This window comes from Petromyzon marinus, chromosome 2 (genome assembly GCF_048934315.1).
Source record: "Petromyzon marinus isolate PM22_M1 ecotype Great Lakes invasive population chromosome 2, UKy_Petmar_22M1.pri1.0, whole genome shotgun sequence".
In the NCBI taxonomy this organism is placed as follows: domain Eukaryota; kingdom Metazoa; phylum Chordata; class Hyperoartia; order Petromyzontiformes; family Petromyzontidae; genus Petromyzon; species Petromyzon marinus.
Window position 1 is genome coordinate 295,421 of NC_133668.1, and position 19,580 is coordinate 315,000.

Sequence of the window (19,580 nt, forward strand, 5' to 3'; positions counted from 1 at the left end):
CTGCACAAACCAAACTCCTGATGGGGGGCCCCGTGCCCGCATGGAGTGGCAACACGGCGCGCCCCTTGCCCTCCACCCGCGGGGGGAGTCTCTCCCGCTCCGTCCTGACAGCGCGCGGGGCGAGGAGTGGCCGCGACGGCGTCCTCCTGACGAGGAGCCGCGCGCTCGTGGACTGCGCCCTCGTGACTCGAGCAAGGTTGGCGACGTAGGGTGCGAAAGAAGTTCAACGCGCGGCGTGCTCGAGGTGCAGTCGTCGGGTTTATTAAAAATCCATTCGACCAATTTGCAGCCGCAGAACTCGCTTCAACCTTTTGAGCAACTTGTGATATCCCACCCCCCGCCCGCCCCCCCCCCCCCCCACGTTCACCGTTCCCCGAGGCCTACGTGGCCGACAACTGCGGGTTTATGGCAACAGTTGCTCGCGACGGCGCAGCCTCGTACAACACCGTGACCCGAGCGGTGGGGTCCCAGTCGATGCCATCGGAGCGACGGCAACGCGAGCGCACGCGAGGCACGGGGCGCGCGCTGCGGGTGCCGGCGACGCACCGGTGCCGGCCCTCATCGGAAATGTAGTCGGACCACCGACTCCAACGCTCACGGAACCAACCGAAAGCCTCAAGGAGGATTTTTGTTTTTTTAAAGAAAAATAATTTCACAAAAGCGCAGCCACCTGCGAGTAGGAGTGACACAAACTCTTTGGTTCTTTCGGTAAAGTCACGTAGTTCGAAATAAAACAAAAAATAGTGATTTGCTTGATTTTATTTCTACCTCCGTGACTTTACCGAAAGAACCAACGAGTTTGGATTCCTGCAGTCACGAAAGCTTCAAATCAAGATTGGAGCGACACACGCAGAGAGCGGCGCGCCGTGGGACGCGGCAAGCCCTGCTAGGGGCTGCGGCAGGCGGCCGGGAACGGTGCCCGACGCATTCAAGGCGTCTGGTCAACGCGGGAAGAGGAGACCACGAGCCTCGAGAGGTCTCTGCGGCGGAGGAGGCAGCAGAGCGGAGTGGGGACCGACACGACTGCCATCGCCCCCATCAATCCGCGTCGTCAGAAACTTCGTTTCACCACGAACGCTTTTTTAAAATTAATTTTTAGTGATTTTAACGAAAGACAAATTTCGTTGCGGGAAATCAACTTTAATTGACGTTGATCTACGTCTGTGAGCCGACTGGAGTTTCTTCCCCCAACGCGCTTGCTTTCACGCCCATGTCTATTGGCTTCATTGCTCACGTTGTGGTTTTTGTCGCTTACGTGACGCAGGCCACTCGTGCAACATGACACTCTCACCACCTGGTTAAACACAATCTCACCACCTGGTTAAACACAAAAATAAACAATAACTTTCAACTTGTTTACGATTAGCTCCGCAAAGCGGCCTACGCGGAACGGGGCCTTGAAACGCAGCGATGCTGCGGAGCGCCGGGGGTGGCGCGACCGTTGGGCCGCAGCAGGGAGGCCGCTGCGTAGAAGGCCCCGCGACAGGCCCCGTCAGAAGCTCCACCGGGCCTAGCTCTCCGAGTCCCCGCCGCCATCCTGCAGCATGCTCTCGAAGGAGTACGGCGTGAACTTGACGCCCGTGCCGTGGTAGAACTTGTTCTGGAACTCCACCCTGGCGCGCGACGGAAGGGGTTGAACAAACAATCGGAGGTTCGACTCGCGGCGACTGTGACCTTGTGGCGACTGTGACCTCGCGGCAACTGTGACCTCGCGGCAACTTTGACCTCGCGGCAACTGTGACCTCGCGGCAACTGTGACCTCGTGGCGACGGTGACCTTGCGGCGACAGTGACCTCACGGCAACTGTGACCTCGCGACAACTGACCTCCCGGCAACTGTGACCTCGTGGCGACGGTGACCTCGCGGCGATGGTGACCTCGCGGCAACTGTAACCTCGCGACAAGTGACCTCCCGGCAACTGTGACCTCGTGGCGACGGTGACCTCGCGGCAACTGTGACCTCGCGGCGACTGTGACCTCGCGGCGACTGTGACCTCGCGGCGACTGTGACCTCGCGGCAACTGTGACCTCGTGGCGATGGTGACCTCACGGCAACTGTGACCTCGTGGCGATGGTGACCTCACGGCAACTGTGACCTCGCGGCGACGGCCGTGGTGCGGGCGGCTCGCGACCGGCGAGCCGGGAGTAGCGGTTAGCGCTACGCTCCGCTATGAACCCAACAATCCAGGATCGATTCCCGCTCACGGCCAACACCAGTGACCATTATCTGAACCGGTCCTAGGCCTCCCCTAGGTCGACTCAGCCTCGAATGAGTACCTAGTGTGGTGTGTAAACATCGCAACTGGGGAGAAAAAGGCGGTCGGGCGTGGTGCTGGCCACCCACCCCCTCGTGTACCGTTCCGGCCTTCATAGGTGCTCGCTAACGGCACTTGCCCCTACAGTCTGCTAAGCCTATACTGGGGGGTCTTGTATGTGTGTGCGCATCTGTGTGCGTGCTTGCATTCGTGTGCGTGCAAGCATCTGTGTGTGTGCTCGTGTGCGTGCGTTACCAGTGCAGGCGCAGTGCGTGCAGGAAGGCCGAGAGGCCCTCCATCACGAGCAAGATGGCCACCGTGAGGACGGCAAAGGCGGCGAAGATGAAGAAGACGATGACGAGGCCAGACCACTCCCCGTTCTTGAGGCTCATCTTGAGCACCATGGTCCACAGCACCTCGGACAGCTCTGCTCCAGGGGACGGCAGAACGCATCAACCGCACGCGGAGAGTCGACCGCGCGTGGCGCGTCAACGTCAGCGGTGCGCGGCGCTCACCGAGGCGACCGAGCGGGTTTCGGCAAAAATGCAGCGCGCCCCGACAGGTGTCCGGCAAAACTCGGCTCGGCAATCGGCGACCCTCAAGTGGACGCGTGTCCACCTGGCCACCGAGTGTCCTTCGTAGATTAAATCCCTTTTTAGAAAAGCCAAAGTGACCTCCTGCTCAAATGTGCGCGGAGGCGGTGTTCAGCTCCTGCTCACAGTCCTGAGCCAGTTTTGGAAATTCCACATTTCTATGGCGGAGGCGAGTCTATCCACGGGAGAGCGGTGCTCGTTTCATCACGCCCAGGTGAGACGACGCTTGGCCGAGGCCAACCCCCCCCCGCCCCCCCCAACCAGGATGTGAACTCACGGCCTTCCCTTTGCGAGCCGCTCGCTCTACGGCCGCGCCACCTGGGCCGTGCCGCCCCGCGTCGTCCTCACCCCGACGACGCCGGGCGGCGGCTCGCCCACCACGACGTTCATCAACCGCTCGGCGGTCGTGCGGCATGGCGGCTGTAAATACGGACTCCGCCTATTAAGGGTTAATTTGTTTTGATTACAAAAAAACACAAGAGGATTTACCCTTCCTGGAAAAACAAACAGCTGTTAAGATGTTCAAACACCAAACATATACCTGTTGCGGCCGTCTGGAACGCTCTTCCATCCGATATTTGGAAGCCACTGGAGCTGTGCACGTTCAGATCTAGACTGAAAACTAGAACTGCTTTTTGTGTTTAGTTTGTTGTCCTTCCCCCGCACCTCCGATAAGCACGGTTGGCTACGTACGTTGCAAAATAAGTTCAACGTGCATACAAGGGAGCTGTGTTTGAACGGACTGCTAAAGTGTTGGATTTTCAGTCACCGACGGGTGCACAAAAAAGCCATCGCACCACATTTGTTTCTGCCCTTCATTTGGCCGAATTCCAGCTCTGAGAGAATTGTCATCTGGTTTTGACCGCCACGAGACCAACCTCACTCTGGCATGCAGAGTGTGTGGGAAGTGCCGCCCTCCACTGCGCATGCACCGGAGCGTCACTTGAAGAAGAGGGCATCTCGGAGGCGGCTCCGTGATATCCACTTCCCTGGGCGGCTCTCTCTAACATCGCGAAGGGCCCCCCCCCCCCCCACTCCCACCCTGCCCCGCGACCCCAACCGATTCTTCTTCTCGTGACGCGACGCCGATAGCGGGAGCCAGATAGAAACATCGTGGGGAGATCGCAACGACAAAGGGGTGGGGTGGGGGGGGGTGAACTCACGGGCGTGGGCCAGGCTGAGGGCCCAGAGGCGCAGGTAGGAGGCCGTGTTGGAGATGCAGCCCAGGCAGTACTCGATGGTGTGGATGGCTTGGTGCACAAACACGTCACCAAAGTCAAACTAAAAACGGTCAAGAACAACACAAATTCGACCGTCAGAGACTCGTTGCGAGGGACCGAGGAGACGCTCGTGAGAGAGTTGACAATTTGTGGAGAGTTTTTTTGCTTTGTTTATTATCTGCCTCCGGTCACCTCTCCGTGATCTCCGTGGTCACCGTGAGCTCCGCCGCCGTGATCCGCCGGCTCGGGCGGCGGCTCCCTCGCGACCTCCGCGTCGTCCGTGGAGCCGCCGTTGACGTACGAGTTCTGGAGCTGAGGCGACACGAGAGCGGCGAGCGCCGGTCGCGCCGCCACCGCGGTTCACAAATCCACACCCGCGCACGACTTCGCCTCCTTCCCACGTCCCATCGGCCACCCGGCGAGTGCATCATCTCGGCGGCAGTCGTTAAACACAAGCAATGGTTGGAGGGGTTTTGTAGTCAGGCTTTACCCGATCCAATGCTGGTGACCCGCCCGGTGTTTAAAGGCGAGAGCCCTCCCCGTTATACATCCTCATCGTCCGATCCCTCTTACACGCACTGTAACTCCTGCACTGTTTAGACTCCCCGCACCGCTCACAGTCTCATCGCCACCACCGCCGCCGCAAACCCCACAACCACCACCATCACCGCCGCCGCCATCACTACCACCGCCTTGTTGGCTTCGGGGCTTCCCCTGTGATGCCGACCTCTGGGAGCCACTGCCGTGCCCGGATCTTCCGACATTACAAACACTCAACACCTCCGCCATTTGCCCCGTGTCCCCGAGAGGAAAGACGTCTCCAACAGGCGACACTGGGCAATGGCTCTTGTTGGTGGCTTACGGTCACAACGGGGCCTGTTATATATGTATAATATTATTTGTTATGGTCTACGGCGGTGTTATTGACGAAGGTGTTGAGTTCTCCGTCGTGCACCACTGCAAACGCAGCAGCGGCAAATTAAATGTTTAATCTGCACCCCCCCCCCCCCACGTGGTTTACGCACATCCAGTGGCCTTGCCTTGCATGAGTAGGGTAGAGGTTTATAACAACATTAGCACACACACACGCGCGCGTTCTTACGTCATCACAGAGAGATTCCACCTTCAGCGAGCCACACGGCTGCGAAATTCATCTCAGTGTTCATATCGGTGCATGTCCAGCAATGGCAGCACACACGCATGCACGCTAGCACACGCACACTTGCGCGCACACACACACACACGCGCGAGCGCACATGCACGTGGGGCACTGCATACTAGGGTGGCGATGTGTGGAGCGCAGGGCGGGCGACCGCGTGGGTCCCGGAGCTCACCAGGCGCTGCGCGCGGCGGTGCTTGGAGCGCAGAACGAACGGCTTGAAGAAGAGCATCCAGGGCACGGCGATGAGGGCGAAGATCACCAGGAAGGTCTGCAGGTCTTGCTGCGGTGGAGACACGATGCGGCACGTCAGGCGGTGCATCATCATTATCATTGTTTATTGTCGCAGTCGTCCTGCGCTCGTTTACCCAGGAAAGCCTCGCCGAGTCTCACGACTATTTTCCCGGAGGGCCCTGCTGAGTACTCGCAGGAGGAGATTGTTTAAATGTAAACCGCGATATGCTGGCGCACGACGGCCGACTCTTGAGAATGACGCGAGGGGGTATTTTAGGTCCACTGCGAATCAGTCGGAGTGTAGTATATATATAGTTTGATGTTCACGGTTAACGCACCGGCAGTGTTCATTTGGGGTGGCCGCCGGATTCTGACGGTGAAGCTCCGCGTCGAGCGGTGAAAGCCACGAGGCGGCGTCACTGCGCCCCAGCGGTGGCGCGATACCGACGCTCGTGGTTCGGATACAGAAGCCCACCCCTGGTTAATAGCGCAGGCGCCATAACATCAAATACTACGTGCCGCGTGCTTCTCGGTGGACGTTAAAGCTCCCACGAAGCGAATCGAAGAAGAGTTGGCAGTTATGTGCCAGAGTTCCTGGCCAAAACTTGCCAAATTTCTAAAAAAAAAATCTCAAATTTGGCAAGTTTGAGAAGTTTACGAAATTTGACTTGGTTAAGAAACAAACAGCCACCGTCTCCCCCTGCGAAGAAACGCGGCAGGGCCCTATTCACAAAGAGTCTCGATACTCGGTGGCGCTCGACTGGGTGAGCGAAGGCACAACGATGACATCAGGAGCCCTTCCCATTCGCGGAGACGCCGAGAGCACTGCCACCGCACCACGAAGAGAGAGAGCACTGCCACACACCACGAAGAGAGAGAGCACTGCCTCGCATCACGCCGAGAGAGCACTGCCGTGCACCACGGAGAGAGAGCACTGCCACGCACCACGGAGAGAGCACTGCCACGCACCACGGAGAGAGAGCACTGCCACGCACCACGGAGAGAGAGCACTGCCACGCACCACGGAGAGAGAGCACTGCCATGCACCACGGAGAGAGAGCACTGCCACGCACCACGGAGAGAGAGCACTGCCGCGCACCGCGGAGAGAGAGCACTGCCGTGCACCACGGAGAGCACTGCCACGCACCACGGAGAGAGAGCACTGCCACGCACCACGGAGAGAGAGCACTGCCACACACCACGGAGAGAGAGCACTGCCACGCACCACGGAGAGAGAGCACTGCCACGCACCACGGAGAGAGAGCACTGCCACGCACCACGGAGAGAGAGCACTGCCACGCACCACGGAGAGAGAGCACTGCCACGCACCACGGAGAGAGAGCACTGCCACGCACCACGGAGAGAGAGCACTGCCACGCACCACGGAGAGAGAGGACGCTCGCAGGGCGCAGGCGGTGCGGCTGTGCCGGGGCCCAGAGGCCGGGGGAGCCCAGGGCTAGGGCCGCTAAGCGGGGGCAAGGCCAACACAGGGCCCTCCTCCTATCGGAGAGAGGAGGGTCGGCCACACAGCGAGGAGGCAAAGGAAAGAGCCGCAACCTCCAACGGCTCTGAAGAAGGTGGCGGGGACGAGAAGGAGGACCAGGGGGCTCGTGCCGTGAGAGCCAGAACTTAAATAAATAAATATATATGTTAGAACGGTCGGTAGAATTGGGTGGATCTCGGCGATGCTGCTGCACTGCGGTAAAAACGTCTGCCGGGCAAACTCCGGGCGTTTGTTCTATTTTGCGTGCGGTGGTTTTACTGGGGGCCCGCCAATTTCCTCCAACTTGGACTGATCACAGCTCCGCTGCCAGACTGCCGACGGCCGCGTTGAACAACCGCCGGCGAGCGCGACGCGGCTGCGCGGTGTCGTGCAGGCTGCACGCTCGACGATGAGATGCGAGTGGAGACACTCTGGCGGAGAACGGCGGCTCCCCGTGGTGCACACAACGAACGCTTCCTGCCGGTCGACGCTGCACGTCGGGGCAGCTGTGATCAGGGAGCGAGTGCTTGGGCATGCGTGTAAACTGCATCGTGCACGCATGTAGCAATACGCACCTCGTGCTAACGGTTATCGATAATCAGCGGTTGAGCGAGCGGCTCGCGTCCAGGAGCGCGTGAGTTCAAATCCTTTTTTGGGGTTGACTCAGCCTATCATCATTCCGCCGGGGTCGATAAAATTACTACCACTTTGTGGACAAGTTCTATGGAGAGACTCACCCCCAACCCTAGGAATGTGGAATTTCCACCACTGGCACTGAATGGCTCTAAACTGGTCGATGAGCACCAACGCCTCGATGCGAATTTGAGCAGCAGGAACTCACCTTGACTTTTATAAGAGGACGACATTTTATGGAGACAATTCCCACAACCTTTAAAGCCATAAACCCCACGGTGCGCGCCGAGGGGGTGCGGCACGGTGAAGGTGACGCCGCCCCCCCCCCCACCATGGCAGCACGGCACGAGGGGGCCGCTACGACCTTCGTGGACTTTGGATTCGGTGAACTTTGCGCACGGCGATCAGAGCCAAGATTAACTCCGACGCCGACGCCGTTACAGCCGCGCACACACACACACACACGCACGCGTGCGTGCAAACCCACAATACAGTTCTGCACGTCCGTTCCTCGTGCCGGATCAGCACGTGGGTGGCGGAGACGCGGCAGCGCGTTTGCCGCTCGTCGCAGAGGTTCGCCCCGGTTCAATACGGCGGTCCGCCCCGGTTAACGCGGCGATTTGTCTTCACCCAAACGTCGCGAGCGCCGTCTGCCTCGCGGCGGACGTTCAATATCTCGTGACCTCGCCACAAACGGATTTGGCCATCGTGTGCCGGCGTCAAAGTCCAATCGTCGCCGCATTTGCCAAACGACCTCGTCGGGAAACGCGTAGCCATCGGCGCACCCTCCTGCGGAACGGAGCAGGCCGCTCCTACGAAGAGCGATGGCGGCGCTTGAGCTCCCCAATTTAAATCCCAGCTCAACGCTCGCGCCCCCCGGTGCCGTGGCCACCTCGGAGAGGCCCCCCGAGCCGTGGCCGGGCCCACCTCGGAGAGGCCCCGCTCTCTAACCGACGGTGGACTGGGGGCGGGCGGGCGGTTACCTGGAAGCTGTAGAGCGGCGCGTTGGTCTTGTCGCTGTAGTTGAAGAGGAACATGTTGATGAAGTGGATGAGGATGCTGGGCGCGTGCCAGGAGGTGGCGGCCGTGTACATGACCCACTTGTAGATGATCATAACGACGAGGTAGCCGAAGAGGCACAGGATGAAGATCAGCTGAGGGATGAACTCCAGGAAGATGCTCTCCGGCTCGTGGAAGTACCTGCACACCACCCCCACGTGAATGCCGCTCGCGTGAACGCCGCTCGCGTGAACGCCGCACGCGTGAACGTCGCGTGAACCCGAACTTCGCCGCCATGGCGGCTCCACGTTAAGTAGCCACGCGAGCCGGCCGCACCTCTCGGCCCCGCACAGCGCGAGGGCGCGGATACGGACAGCCCCCCGCTGAGCGAGGGCCTCCCCACGCCGTGGGGGGCCGGGGGTTGTCTAACCATACTTCACCGTGCCGGCGAGCGCTGGCTGCGTTTGGTCGCAGCCCCACGGCAGCCTGTAGCACCTGTGACACACGGGGCATCGCAGGTACTACAAGCTGCCGTTCTCGCGTGGATATGAATTTAGACGGGATTTGTTTTTTGTTTATGTACAGCGTGTTGAGATGTTTAAATCAGGCGCTGTACCACTAAATCTTCATCATCATTATTATTATTATTAAACACGAGCACCGGGTGAGGATGGGAGCTGGAACGCCGAGCTCGTCGATTCATCAATGAGCATTTGTGTCAATGCCGTGTGCGGGAGACGGCTCGAACGTACGTGTGGTTGAATATGCCCAAGATGACCCCGAAGATCATGTGGATGATGCCCACGGTGACGGACATCTTCATCTTGTACGAGTTGAGAAAGGTCAGCTTGTTTCCCGCTATGTTCCAAATCTGGGGGTGGGTGGGGGGGGCAGAACGGGAGTGGAACCTCCTCCCCACGAAGGGCGCTTCCGCCAGGTCGCCCCGGGGTATCGGCACTCCTCCGTTTAAACTCTTCAACTCTTTAGAACTACAGTAAAACCTTGGATTGCGAGTAACTTGGTCTGCGAGTGTTTTGCAAGACGAGAATTTTTTTGAAATAAATATTAATTTGATAAACGAGCGAGTAGTACCGTATACGCTTTGTCTGCCGAGCGTCACGTGATCACAACTGATATACGAGTGCTTTGATATACGAGTGCTTTGGATTACAAACACGTTTCCTGAGCCAATTATGCTCGCAATCCAAGGTTTTACTGTATCTTTATTTTACCAGGTAAGTCCCACTGAGCTATAAACGGCTCTTTTACAGAAGCGACCTGGCCACGAATGATAGCTCAACAAAGTGGCTTATCGCGCAGAAATTCAAACACAAGTTGCTTCAAAGAAATGTTAACACTTACATGGGACTATCGGTTTAAATGAAGAAAGAATGAATAATATACTGTAATATGATAACAAATGTAATGGTAATAGCTTCAAAAAGTCAGAGTCTCCACTTGTTCACCACCATTGTCAACGCATGCCTGGAATATTATCCAGGTGGTCTCCAGAACCCGGAGGCACATTTCACGTGGTGTTCTTGCAAATTCTCAGAAGCGTCAACATTCTCTTGAAGCACCGTGTATACAGCAAGCAGCGTCAACGGTCGGGATCGAACCCACGACCTGCTGCATACCAGGCGAGGGAGTTAACATCTCGTAGCCACCGCGACGCCCCAAATTGTAAAACGTGGGGGGGGGGCACGTTGGGCGCGACGCAGCGTGGGGGGGGCACGTTGGGCACGATGCAGCGTGGGGGGGGCACGTTGGGCGTGACGCAGCGTTATCCGCCTCGGAAGGCATCCAAGAAGCCTGGGTTTTGTTTTCTGTGCCAATCCGTCTGCAACTCTGAACAATCGTCGCTGCTGCTGTGCACGGAGCGGGGGGTGGAATCCTGCCGCCGCCGCTGCCGCCGCTGCTCAAATCACCCACTCACTCACCCCCTCGCCACACTACAGATCACTTCACTTCTCTTTCCACTTCTTCCCTTGCACGGCTCCACTTTGGAATTCCCTCTCCCATCACCGTCTGCTCGTTTCCCCGACTTCATCTAAGATCCCTGCTCAATTCAAGGGCGGCGTTAACCCCGTGCCTACTGCGGCATTGACGGTGCCGTCCGTTGCCGGCCCCTTGACGCCTGGGGCCTGCGAGCCGGAGCTCGGCACGTGCCTGTCAAGGGAACGTGCTGCTCGGCAAGGGCGCTGGGTGGCACTGCTTACGGGGTCGATGCCGAAGGGGTAGGGATTCCCCGAGAAGACCCCCGTCACGTTGGGGTCCAGCTGCAGCAGCGGGCTGAGCTCCAGCATCGAAGCGCTGAGGAGCGGAGAGAGGCACACAGAGGAGAGTGAGAACACGAGAAAGAGAGAGGGAGTGAGAGAGAGAGAGAGGTAGAGAGGGAGAGTGAGAGAGCGAGAGAGAGAGAGTGAGAACACGAGAAAGAGAGAGGGAGTGAGAGAGCAAGAGAGAGGGAGAGAGTTGCTTTGGGTTTCACGCACATTCACCCCCTGTCAGAACATTCCCACTACCATAATCCCGCACCTTCAATTAGAAAGGTTGGCTACGTACGGTGCGAAAGAAGTTCAACACACATACATTGTCATCTTCTTCGGGTCTTTCGGTAAAGTCACGTAGATAGGTTCAAAGAAAATAACATCGTCAGCCACGGTCAATACCCTGCTGGACGGAGGCCTCCACCACCCGCCAGCACCACCACCGCCAGGTCGTGCGACGGCAACAACCCGTCCAGCGACCGCACAGCGCGGATCGGTTCCACCGCTCCGTCTCCCACGCGACGTCACAACGCCACTTCCGTTCCGCCGCTCCGTCTCCCACGCGACGTCACAACGCCACTTCCGTTCCGCCGCTCCGTCTCCCACGCGACGTCACAATGCCACTTCCGTTCCGCCGCTGCGCCTGACGTCGAGGGACCCTGGAGCTCGGTTTCACCGCGGAGCGGCCGAGGGACGCTCGCTCGCACGCGGACTGCCGGCACCCTAACAGACACGGCCCTCTTCTCCACCAATATCTCTCTAGGCAGAGGTTCCGTGCGGTGTTCCACATGGCCGCGGATCATAAGTCGCCCCAAGCCGCGGCCTCACCTCCACACGCCCTGCTGGAACATGGCGCGCACGTGCCACGACGAGCCGAAGATGTTGACCGACTTGGAGAAGCAGTCGTTGTAGATGAAGCCCGTGTAGATGGAGAACATGGCCATGAGCAGGATGATGTAGCGCCCGCCGAAGAACGTGTTCCAGATCTGCCAGCGCGGCGCACGTACGGCACAGCTCCATGGTGGGAACGATTTCACGGTGGGAATGCTTTTACAATGAAGATTATTTAAAGATGGGAATGATTTCACAATAAAAATGATTTCACGATGGGAATGATCTCACAAATAAAATAATTTCATGATGAATAATGTCATCATAAAATAATGTCAGAATATTCTCTCCCAGTTCATCGAATCGGCTCGGAGCTCTCGCACGCAATCATCGACAAGGGCGCGTTTGTAAAAGGAGGAGCGAGCAGCGGTACTGTGATCGTCGTCACCTCGTTGTCGCTCTTGCTGGCCAGGAGCTCCCTCTCCTTGAGCACCATCCACACGGCGAAGCAGAGCATCACCAAGCCGTGGCCCCAGTCGCCGAACATGACCGCGAAGAGGAACGGGAAGGTGACGATCGTGTACGGGGCTGCGGTCAGCACACACGTACACATGCACACGCGCACACACGCACGCGCACACGCGCGCACACACATACACGCGCACACACAAGACTCAGGCTTGTGAATTGACCGTGGCCCATGGTGATAAACCCCATGGGTAATTTTGCAACTAAACCCATGGCACCCCCGTGCATTGCTGGCGGTTATCGGCATGCGCTGTTCAATTGCTCCAAAGCCAGGCCTGCAACAACGAGGGCCAATCACAGTGCAGCGCTCGGCATTGTGGGGCACGGGCGAGGGAAGGAGCCGACCTAAAGGGCTTCACCCAATTCATGCCGGGTCACTGGAGCACGGAGGAGAGTTGTAGGCCACTGGATGAGGTGTGCCGGGTCACGACACACAATCTGGGTTGCCGGGAGACCAGGAGGCGGCACGAGACTCAATGCCATGGCCACGGAGGGAGATGTGTACTGGACGTGGCGCGCTGGGCGCCGAAATAATCACCCAGACAGATGAGGCCAAACCTACGCCTTGGATCTCTACGCAGGAGGTGCGGGGGAGGGGGGGGGCCCAAGATTGGTCGCACAGCGCGTGCGGCCCCCTCTCGTCAATGAGCCAGGGGAGAAGAGTCCACGGCAGACTCACCGGGGTTCGTCTCTCTCCCTGCCCACAGTGTGGCACACTCACTGGGGTTCATCTCTCACTCCCTACCCACAGTGTGGCACACTCACTGGGGTTCATCTCTCACTCCCTACCCACAGTGTGGCACACTCACTGGGGTTCATCTCTCACTCCCTACCCACAGTGTGGCACACTCACTGGGGTTCATCTCTCTCCCTGCCCACACTGTGGCACACTCACTGGGGTTCATCTCTCACTCCCTACCCACAGTGCGGCACACTCACTGGGGTTCATCTCTCACTCCCTACCCACAGTGTGGCACACTCACTGGGGTTCATCTCTCACTCCCTGCCCACAGTGTGGCACACTCACTGGGGTTCATCTCGCGGTATTTCCCCACGCCGTACGCGTCCACGATGTTCTGGAAGCCCGACGTGAACTTGTTGGTGCGGTTGAAGGTGGGCGGCGCCAGCGTGGTGAACATGCGGTTGAGGATGGGCGGCACCGTGGAGTCGCTCTTGAGCTGCAGGGAGGGGAACGGCAGCAGCTGAGCTGGACGCTACAAGTGGACAACGTGAGGACGCAGCGACGCTCGCGCACCACAAAACACGATGGTAACAATTTACAGCGCTAAGTCATTCCGCAAGATGGATAAAGTCCCAAAGCCCCCCCCCCTTCCAACCATACCGAGCGGGGGGGACGTTTCACCATACTTCACCACGCTGGTCAGCGCAGGTTGGCAAAGGGTGGGGGGGTGGGGGGTAACAAGACGGCTTCGGGCACCGCGCCGGATGAAACCCTCCCGGCTCACCGTGCCGCGGAGGAGGGCGCGCTGGATGGAGTCCATGTCCTCCACGGGGCACCACATCTCGGCGATGAGGCACTTCTGCGTGACGTCCACGTTGCACAGGTTGAGCGCGTGGTAGATGGCCTTCATCTTGCGCACCCTGACGGACCAGGCGGCCGAGCTGAGCGCCGCGTTGGACAGCGCCCGCCGCTGGTGCTCCTCCGTCTCGCCCAGCACCTGCGCGCGGAGCGCCGGGGGTGTCCGGAGGCAGGGAGGGGACGCGACCGGAGCGAGTTTGAGCGAAGGGGCCGCCATTGACGACGTCGCAAGGGCTCCTCCGGCGGCGCGCCGACGCGGCCGGCCGTCGCTCTGTGGCGTGGTTCGCGTTGGGCCCCTCCCCTCCCTCTCTGCCTTCACCCTTCATCGCAGTGCCTGGGCCCCTCTGGCCCCTGGCTCCCAGTGCGGTTGCACCGCCTACACCGCTATTATCTGGGCAGACCGAGCGCAAACGGTATTTCTGCCTGGGCACCGACCGCAGGCGTCATTCTCTTTGTCGTAAAGCCGCCACGTGCGGACCCTCCAGCTTATAGCAAACCCGGCCGAGCCATCGAAAAGATTGTTTTGTTATGAACGCCGAATGGAATTATGGGATATTTGCCCGACTTTAGTGGAGCGGCGGTGGAAGGGAGTTGTGGAGCGCGGGGAACTAGCGGCGCCGTCCGCGTACCGTCTGGATGTCCTCGAGACGCGTGGTCACGCCCTCCATCGTCTCCCTGCGCTCCCTCGGGGACTCCGGGCAGGGGTAGACGGTGGCACGGAACCTGGCGGTGAAGACCTCAGCCAATCACACACGAGAGGGGCCCACGAGCCGGATCGCATGCCTGGATCCCACGAGCCGAGGTGCGGCCCTGCTAATGCTCGTTCAGGCCACGGCCGGTCGAGAGCGAGCTCCGGACGGCACTCCGGACCGTTCGTTGGCCAACTTGAAAAATGCCTCCTCAACGCCGTGGAATAAAGAAATGCGGCGCACGATGTTACAAAATGCACGAGGACACCGCTGTGCAGCACATCACGCGGCGGAATATACCGACAACGGTAGATGGGCGTGTGGGTGGGTGGGCGCGTGGGTGGATGAGCGGGTGGGTGGGTGGGCATGTGGGTGGGCGTGAGTGGGTGCGTGGGCGGGAATGTGGGCGGGTATGTGGGTGGATGGACGCGTGGGTGGGGGGGCGGGCGTGTGGGCACGTGAATGCGAAGGACCGTCTCACGTCTCACCCCTCGCAGATCTTCTGGACCTTGCTCTTCAGCTGATCTCCTTGGAAAAACACGATGAAGACATCTTTCTTGAGAGGGTCACCCTGAAGGATAAAAAATAAGAAAGCATTACACCGCCATCATCACCATCACAACATCACCAACATCATCAACGTCGTCAGCCATGGCCATCCACTGCTGGATGAAGGCCTCCCCAAGCCAATCGAATGTAGCTGCTACGCACGAGCCGATTCCGGCACTCCGTCTCCACGGCGGTCGCCCCCACACGTCCCGCCCCCTCGCTCGCCCTGCCGCTCGGCGTCTCCCCCCACGCTTCTCGACACTTTCCACAAGAGCGACGAGTGGGCGCACAACGCGGCGCAGCTCGGGGCCCACGCGAGGCCGTGGGCCCGCACCGGGTGGCGGGGCCGCGGGCCCGTGAGGCCGCGGGGTCGTTGGACGGTGGGGCCCGCGTTGGGTGGCGGGGCCGCGGCGCCCGCGTGAGGCCTACCGAGACGGGGTCCTCCAGCTCCTGCTCGATCTCCGAGTGGCGCAGGAAGACGTTTCCCCGGCAAACGCGCCACAGCATTCGCTCAAACGGCGGCAGCCGCTCGCGGTTGATGACGCCCGCCACCGAGCTGCGGCCCGGAATTGGTGGGGGTTGGGAGCAGAGCGAAGAGTGGGGAGCGGAGAACAGAGAGCAGGGAGCAGGGAGCGGGGAGCGGGGAGCGGGGAACAGAGAGCAGGGAGCGGGGAGCAGGGAGCGGGGAGCGGGGAACAGAGAGCAGGGAGCGGGGAGCAGGGAGCGGGGAGCAGGGAGCGGAGAGCGGGGAGCAGGGAGCGGGGAGCGGGGAGCAGGGAGCGGGGAGCAGAGAGCAGGGAGCGGGGAGCAGAGAGCAGGGAGCGGGGAGCGGGGAACAGAGAGCAGGGAGCAGGGAGCAGGGAGTGGGGAGCGGGGAGCAGGGAGCGGAGAGCGGGGAGCAGGGAGCGGGGAACAGAGAGCGGAGAGCGGGGAGCGGAGAGCAGGGAGTGGGGAGCAGAGAGAGGAGAGCAATTTATGGATTTAAATAACAACTGTGCATTGTGGCCTCGGGGTGAAAGGTGCGATGTTTATATGTTGAATTTATTTCACACCGTGCGCAGCTAATCTCAAGTGCGGGGAAAGGATAACAAACTAAAAAGAAGTGTAAATTATTATTTAGAAGTGTCAATTATCATTATTAAATTATCAGCCCTTACCATCAGTGTTCTAATTATTCAACAACTCCTGCAACAGCACAAAACATCAGCACCGCCGCTTTGACACCCACAGTCGGTCCGAGCCGCTGAGGTCGTGACGGGGGTCACTGTCTTCACTGCTGTGGCCACACCGTTCCTGTTCTGCTGTAATGTACACCGATGCGAACTTTATTGAGGGCGATATTGGCACGTAAAATAAAGATCGATCGATTGACCCTGGACGCCCTTGCTAACGAGTTGTTTCCATCCCATGGGGCTATGCAGGCGAGGAAGTTCGAGAAGTAAAAAACTGTCCAACGCCTCGCTTGATAAACCGGGTGACCGATGGAAGGAGATCGTCCGTTGAGACTGAAAGCTGGGATCTAAGAACAACAGCAGCAGCAGCAGCAGCATCAGCAGCAGAACGGAGCCCTGGGCAGAGAGCGATCGTTCACCCCGGACAGCCTCACCGAGTCCCGAGACTGATTGTCCAGGAGGGGCCGTGTGCTTCCCAACCGAGTCATCAGCGGTGTCAAATTGCAAATTTGTCTGAAGTATCACTCCAGTCGATATATCATCGCACTTTTGAAAGGGCACTCCCGGCGGCAGCGGTCTCTTTGAGCACGATTTAGCACGTGACCTACCATCGGGCAGGAGTCGGCCAGCCGGGGACGATGATCGCCGCTCTGTGCGTCATCCCCAATAGTCGTTTGGGAGCGTTCACATTTGTTTATTTTGGCCGTGACGCCGGTCGCTGCGGTGCCTTAAACCCTTCTTCGAATGCCATCTCGGGATCTTCAACGGCCGCCGAGAAGTGGACGGCGTTTGATTACGTCAGGTTCCTGCCGCACCGCAGTATTCACCAGGGCAGCGCGAACCGCCGTGCTGCAGGCCGCGAGCGACGAGCACGCCACCGCTGAACGCGTACGAAACGATTTTGCCGAGAGAAGGAAGCGACGGCTCTCGGGGGCCTCCTACCCGAGTTTGAGTCCCGGGGCGGAGGCTGCGGCGGCGGCGGCGTTGGCGTTGGCCGGGTCGATGAGCATCAGCGTGTCGCCCGACAGGAAGTCCCTCGACTCCCCCTGGCGCACACCATGACCACCCCTTCATTATTATTGACCTTGGAGGAATCCGATAAGCTCCCAAGCTCTTTTTCCCCAGATGTCCACCGCCCTCCAGTGGGCGATCGCCGGAGGGGATCGCCCCGATCGCACGCGCGCGGCGATCCGTCCCTGTCCCAACGGGGCGATCGAGCGTCGTAAGAGGGGAGGGGCAGAAGGACGGCGGTGGGAGGGATGGCGAACGTGGGGAAGAAGCGTGGCGGATTCCAACGTTGTTTTCTCCGTGGAGTGTCCCTGACGAGCGTGGTGGGGTATCTATAAATGGCTCACCGGAGCCTACAGGCGGCTGTGTACTAAGTCGCCCGTTTACAAAAACGAGAGTTTGCAATTGCGTTGTTTTCATTACGTAATAATGATAATAATATTACTGCACGCATCCAAAAAAAATTACTGAAATTATTATTCATTCTTCCCAAATGTACTTAATAAAAACAAGCTCAACAATGGTCGTCGAGCGGCCACCGGCACCCTCGGGGTCCGTGGGGGTCACCCTCGGGGTCAGTGGGGGGGTCGCCCTCGGGGTCAGTGGGGGTCGCCCTCGGGGTCAGTGGGGGGTCGCTACCGGGGTCAGTGGGGGTCGCCATCGGGGTCAGTGGGGGGTCGCCATCGGGGTCAGTGGGGGTCGCCCTCGGGGTCAGTGGGGGTCGCCATCGGGGTCAGTGGGGGTCGCCCTCGGGGTCAGTGGGGGTCGCCATCGGGGTCAGTGGGGGGTCGCTACCGGGGTCAGTGGGAGTCGCCCTCGGGGTCAGTGGGGGTCGCCCTCGGGGTCAGTGGGGGTCGCCCTCGGGGTCAGTGGGGGTCGCCATCGGGGTCAGTGGGGGTCACCCTCGGGGTCAGTGGGGGTCGCTATCGGGGTCAGTGGGGGGGGTCGCTACCGGGGTCAGTGAGGGGGGTCGCCCTCGGGGTCAGTGGGGGGGTCGGTACCGGGGTCAGTGAGGGGGGTCGCCCTCGGGGGTCAGTGGGGGGGTCGCTACCGGGGTCAGTGGGGGTCGCCATCGGGGTCAGTGGGGGTCGCTACCGGGGTCAGTCGGGGTCGCTACCTGGGTCAGTTCGTGGGAAGTGTTGCCGGCTCACCGAAGCGAAGTACGGCTCCGTGTGGTGAAGCATGTGCCGCAGCTCGGTGAGCTCCAGGAAGTTCCGGCGCAGCGTCACCTTGTTGGTGCCGATCTCCTTGAGCTCCGTCTCCAGGCGCTCGAACGTCGCCTGCGCCCAGGCACCGTGGCGCACGCGCAGCGCCGCCAAAGCTCCACAGGGTGCTTGTGTTGTAGCCCAAACGTCGTGAGAATTTTATTTCATTTTATTACTTCCCTTCTACGTGGTGGTGACTTTACCGAAAGAACCAAGAAGATGAATCCCTGCAGTCACGAAAGCTTTAAATCAAAACTCCCCAGGGTGGCCCGCACGGACCGACGGGGCGAGTGCCGCTGGCGAGCGACGGTACCCACGGAAGCCGCCACGGCACGCGGTGCTCTCACACGCGCTGTGTTCACACGCGCGGTGTTCACACGCGGTGCTCTCACACGCGCTGTGTTCACACGCGCGGTGTTCACACGCGGTGCTCTCACACGCGCTGTGTTCACACGCGCGGTGTTCACACGCGGTGCTCTCACACGCGCTGTGTTCACACGCGCGGTGTTCACACGCGGTGCTCTCACACGCGCTGTGTTCACACGCGCGGTGTTCACACGCGGTGCTCTCACACGCGCTGTGTTCACACGCGCTGTGTTCACACGCGCGGTGTTCACACGCGGTGCTCTCACACGCGCTGTGTTCACACGCGCGGTGTTCACACGCGGTGCTCTCACACGCGCTGTGTTCACACGCGCGGTGTTCACACGCGGTGCTCTCACACGCGCTGTGTTCACACGCGCGGTGTTCACACGCGGTGCTCTCACACGCGCTGTGTTCACACGCGCGGTGTTCACACGCGGTGCTCTCACACGCGCTGTGTTCACACGCGCGGTGTTCACACGCGGTGCTCTCACACGCGCTGTGTTCACATGCGCGGTGTTCACACGCGGTGCTCTCACACGCGCTGTGTTCACACGCGCGGTGTTCACACGCGGTGCTCTCACACGCGCGCTGTGTTCACACGCGCGGTGTTCACACGCGGTGCTCTCACACGCGCGCTGTGTTCACACGCGCGGTGTTCACACGCGGTGCTCTCACACGCGCGCTGTGTTCACACGCGCACGGTGTTCACACGCGCGGTGTTCACACGCGGCGCTCACACGCGGTGCGAGCACCGCGTGTGAGCACCGCGCAGTGTGAGCACCGCGCGGTGCTCACACTGCGCGGTGCTCACACGCACGGTGCTCACACGCGCGCGGTGTCCACACGT

At 60.0% G+C, this 19,580-nt stretch overlaps 1 protein-coding gene across 1 annotated transcript in view; it reads right to left on the reverse strand.

Annotated features, from left to right (window-relative positions):
• Positions 1-239: 239 nt before the first annotated feature.
• LOC116950696 (V-type proton ATPase 116 kDa subunit a 1-like) overlaps positions 240-19,580 on the reverse strand; it is a 34,242-nt gene continuing 14,901 nt past the window's right edge. The window contains exons 5-21 of the mRNA XM_032968675.2: positions 18,314-18,442; positions 17,097-17,200; positions 15,412-15,538; positions 14,922-15,004; positions 14,374-14,467; positions 13,671-13,883; positions 13,232-13,382; positions 12,125-12,264; positions 11,674-11,831; positions 10,795-10,888; positions 9,328-9,446; positions 8,560-8,776; positions 5,402-5,509; positions 4,260-4,379; positions 4,011-4,128; positions 2,510-2,681; positions 240-1,613 (exon numbers count right to left, since the gene is read on the reverse strand). Of these exons, the coding sequence (XP_032824566.1) occupies positions 1,511-1,613; positions 2,510-2,681; positions 4,011-4,128; positions 4,260-4,379; positions 5,402-5,509; positions 8,560-8,776; positions 9,328-9,446; positions 10,795-10,888; positions 11,674-11,831; positions 12,125-12,264; positions 13,232-13,382; positions 13,671-13,883; positions 14,374-14,467; positions 14,922-15,004; positions 15,412-15,538; positions 17,097-17,200; positions 18,314-18,442 (2,250 nt within the window). The 3' untranslated portion in view covers positions 240-1,510. The remainder of the gene's footprint in view (positions 1,614-2,509; positions 2,682-4,010; positions 4,129-4,259; positions 4,380-5,401; positions 5,510-8,559; positions 8,777-9,327; positions 9,447-10,794; positions 10,889-11,673; positions 11,832-12,124; positions 12,265-13,231; positions 13,383-13,670; positions 13,884-14,373; positions 14,468-14,921; positions 15,005-15,411; positions 15,539-17,096; positions 17,201-18,313; positions 18,443-19,580) is intronic.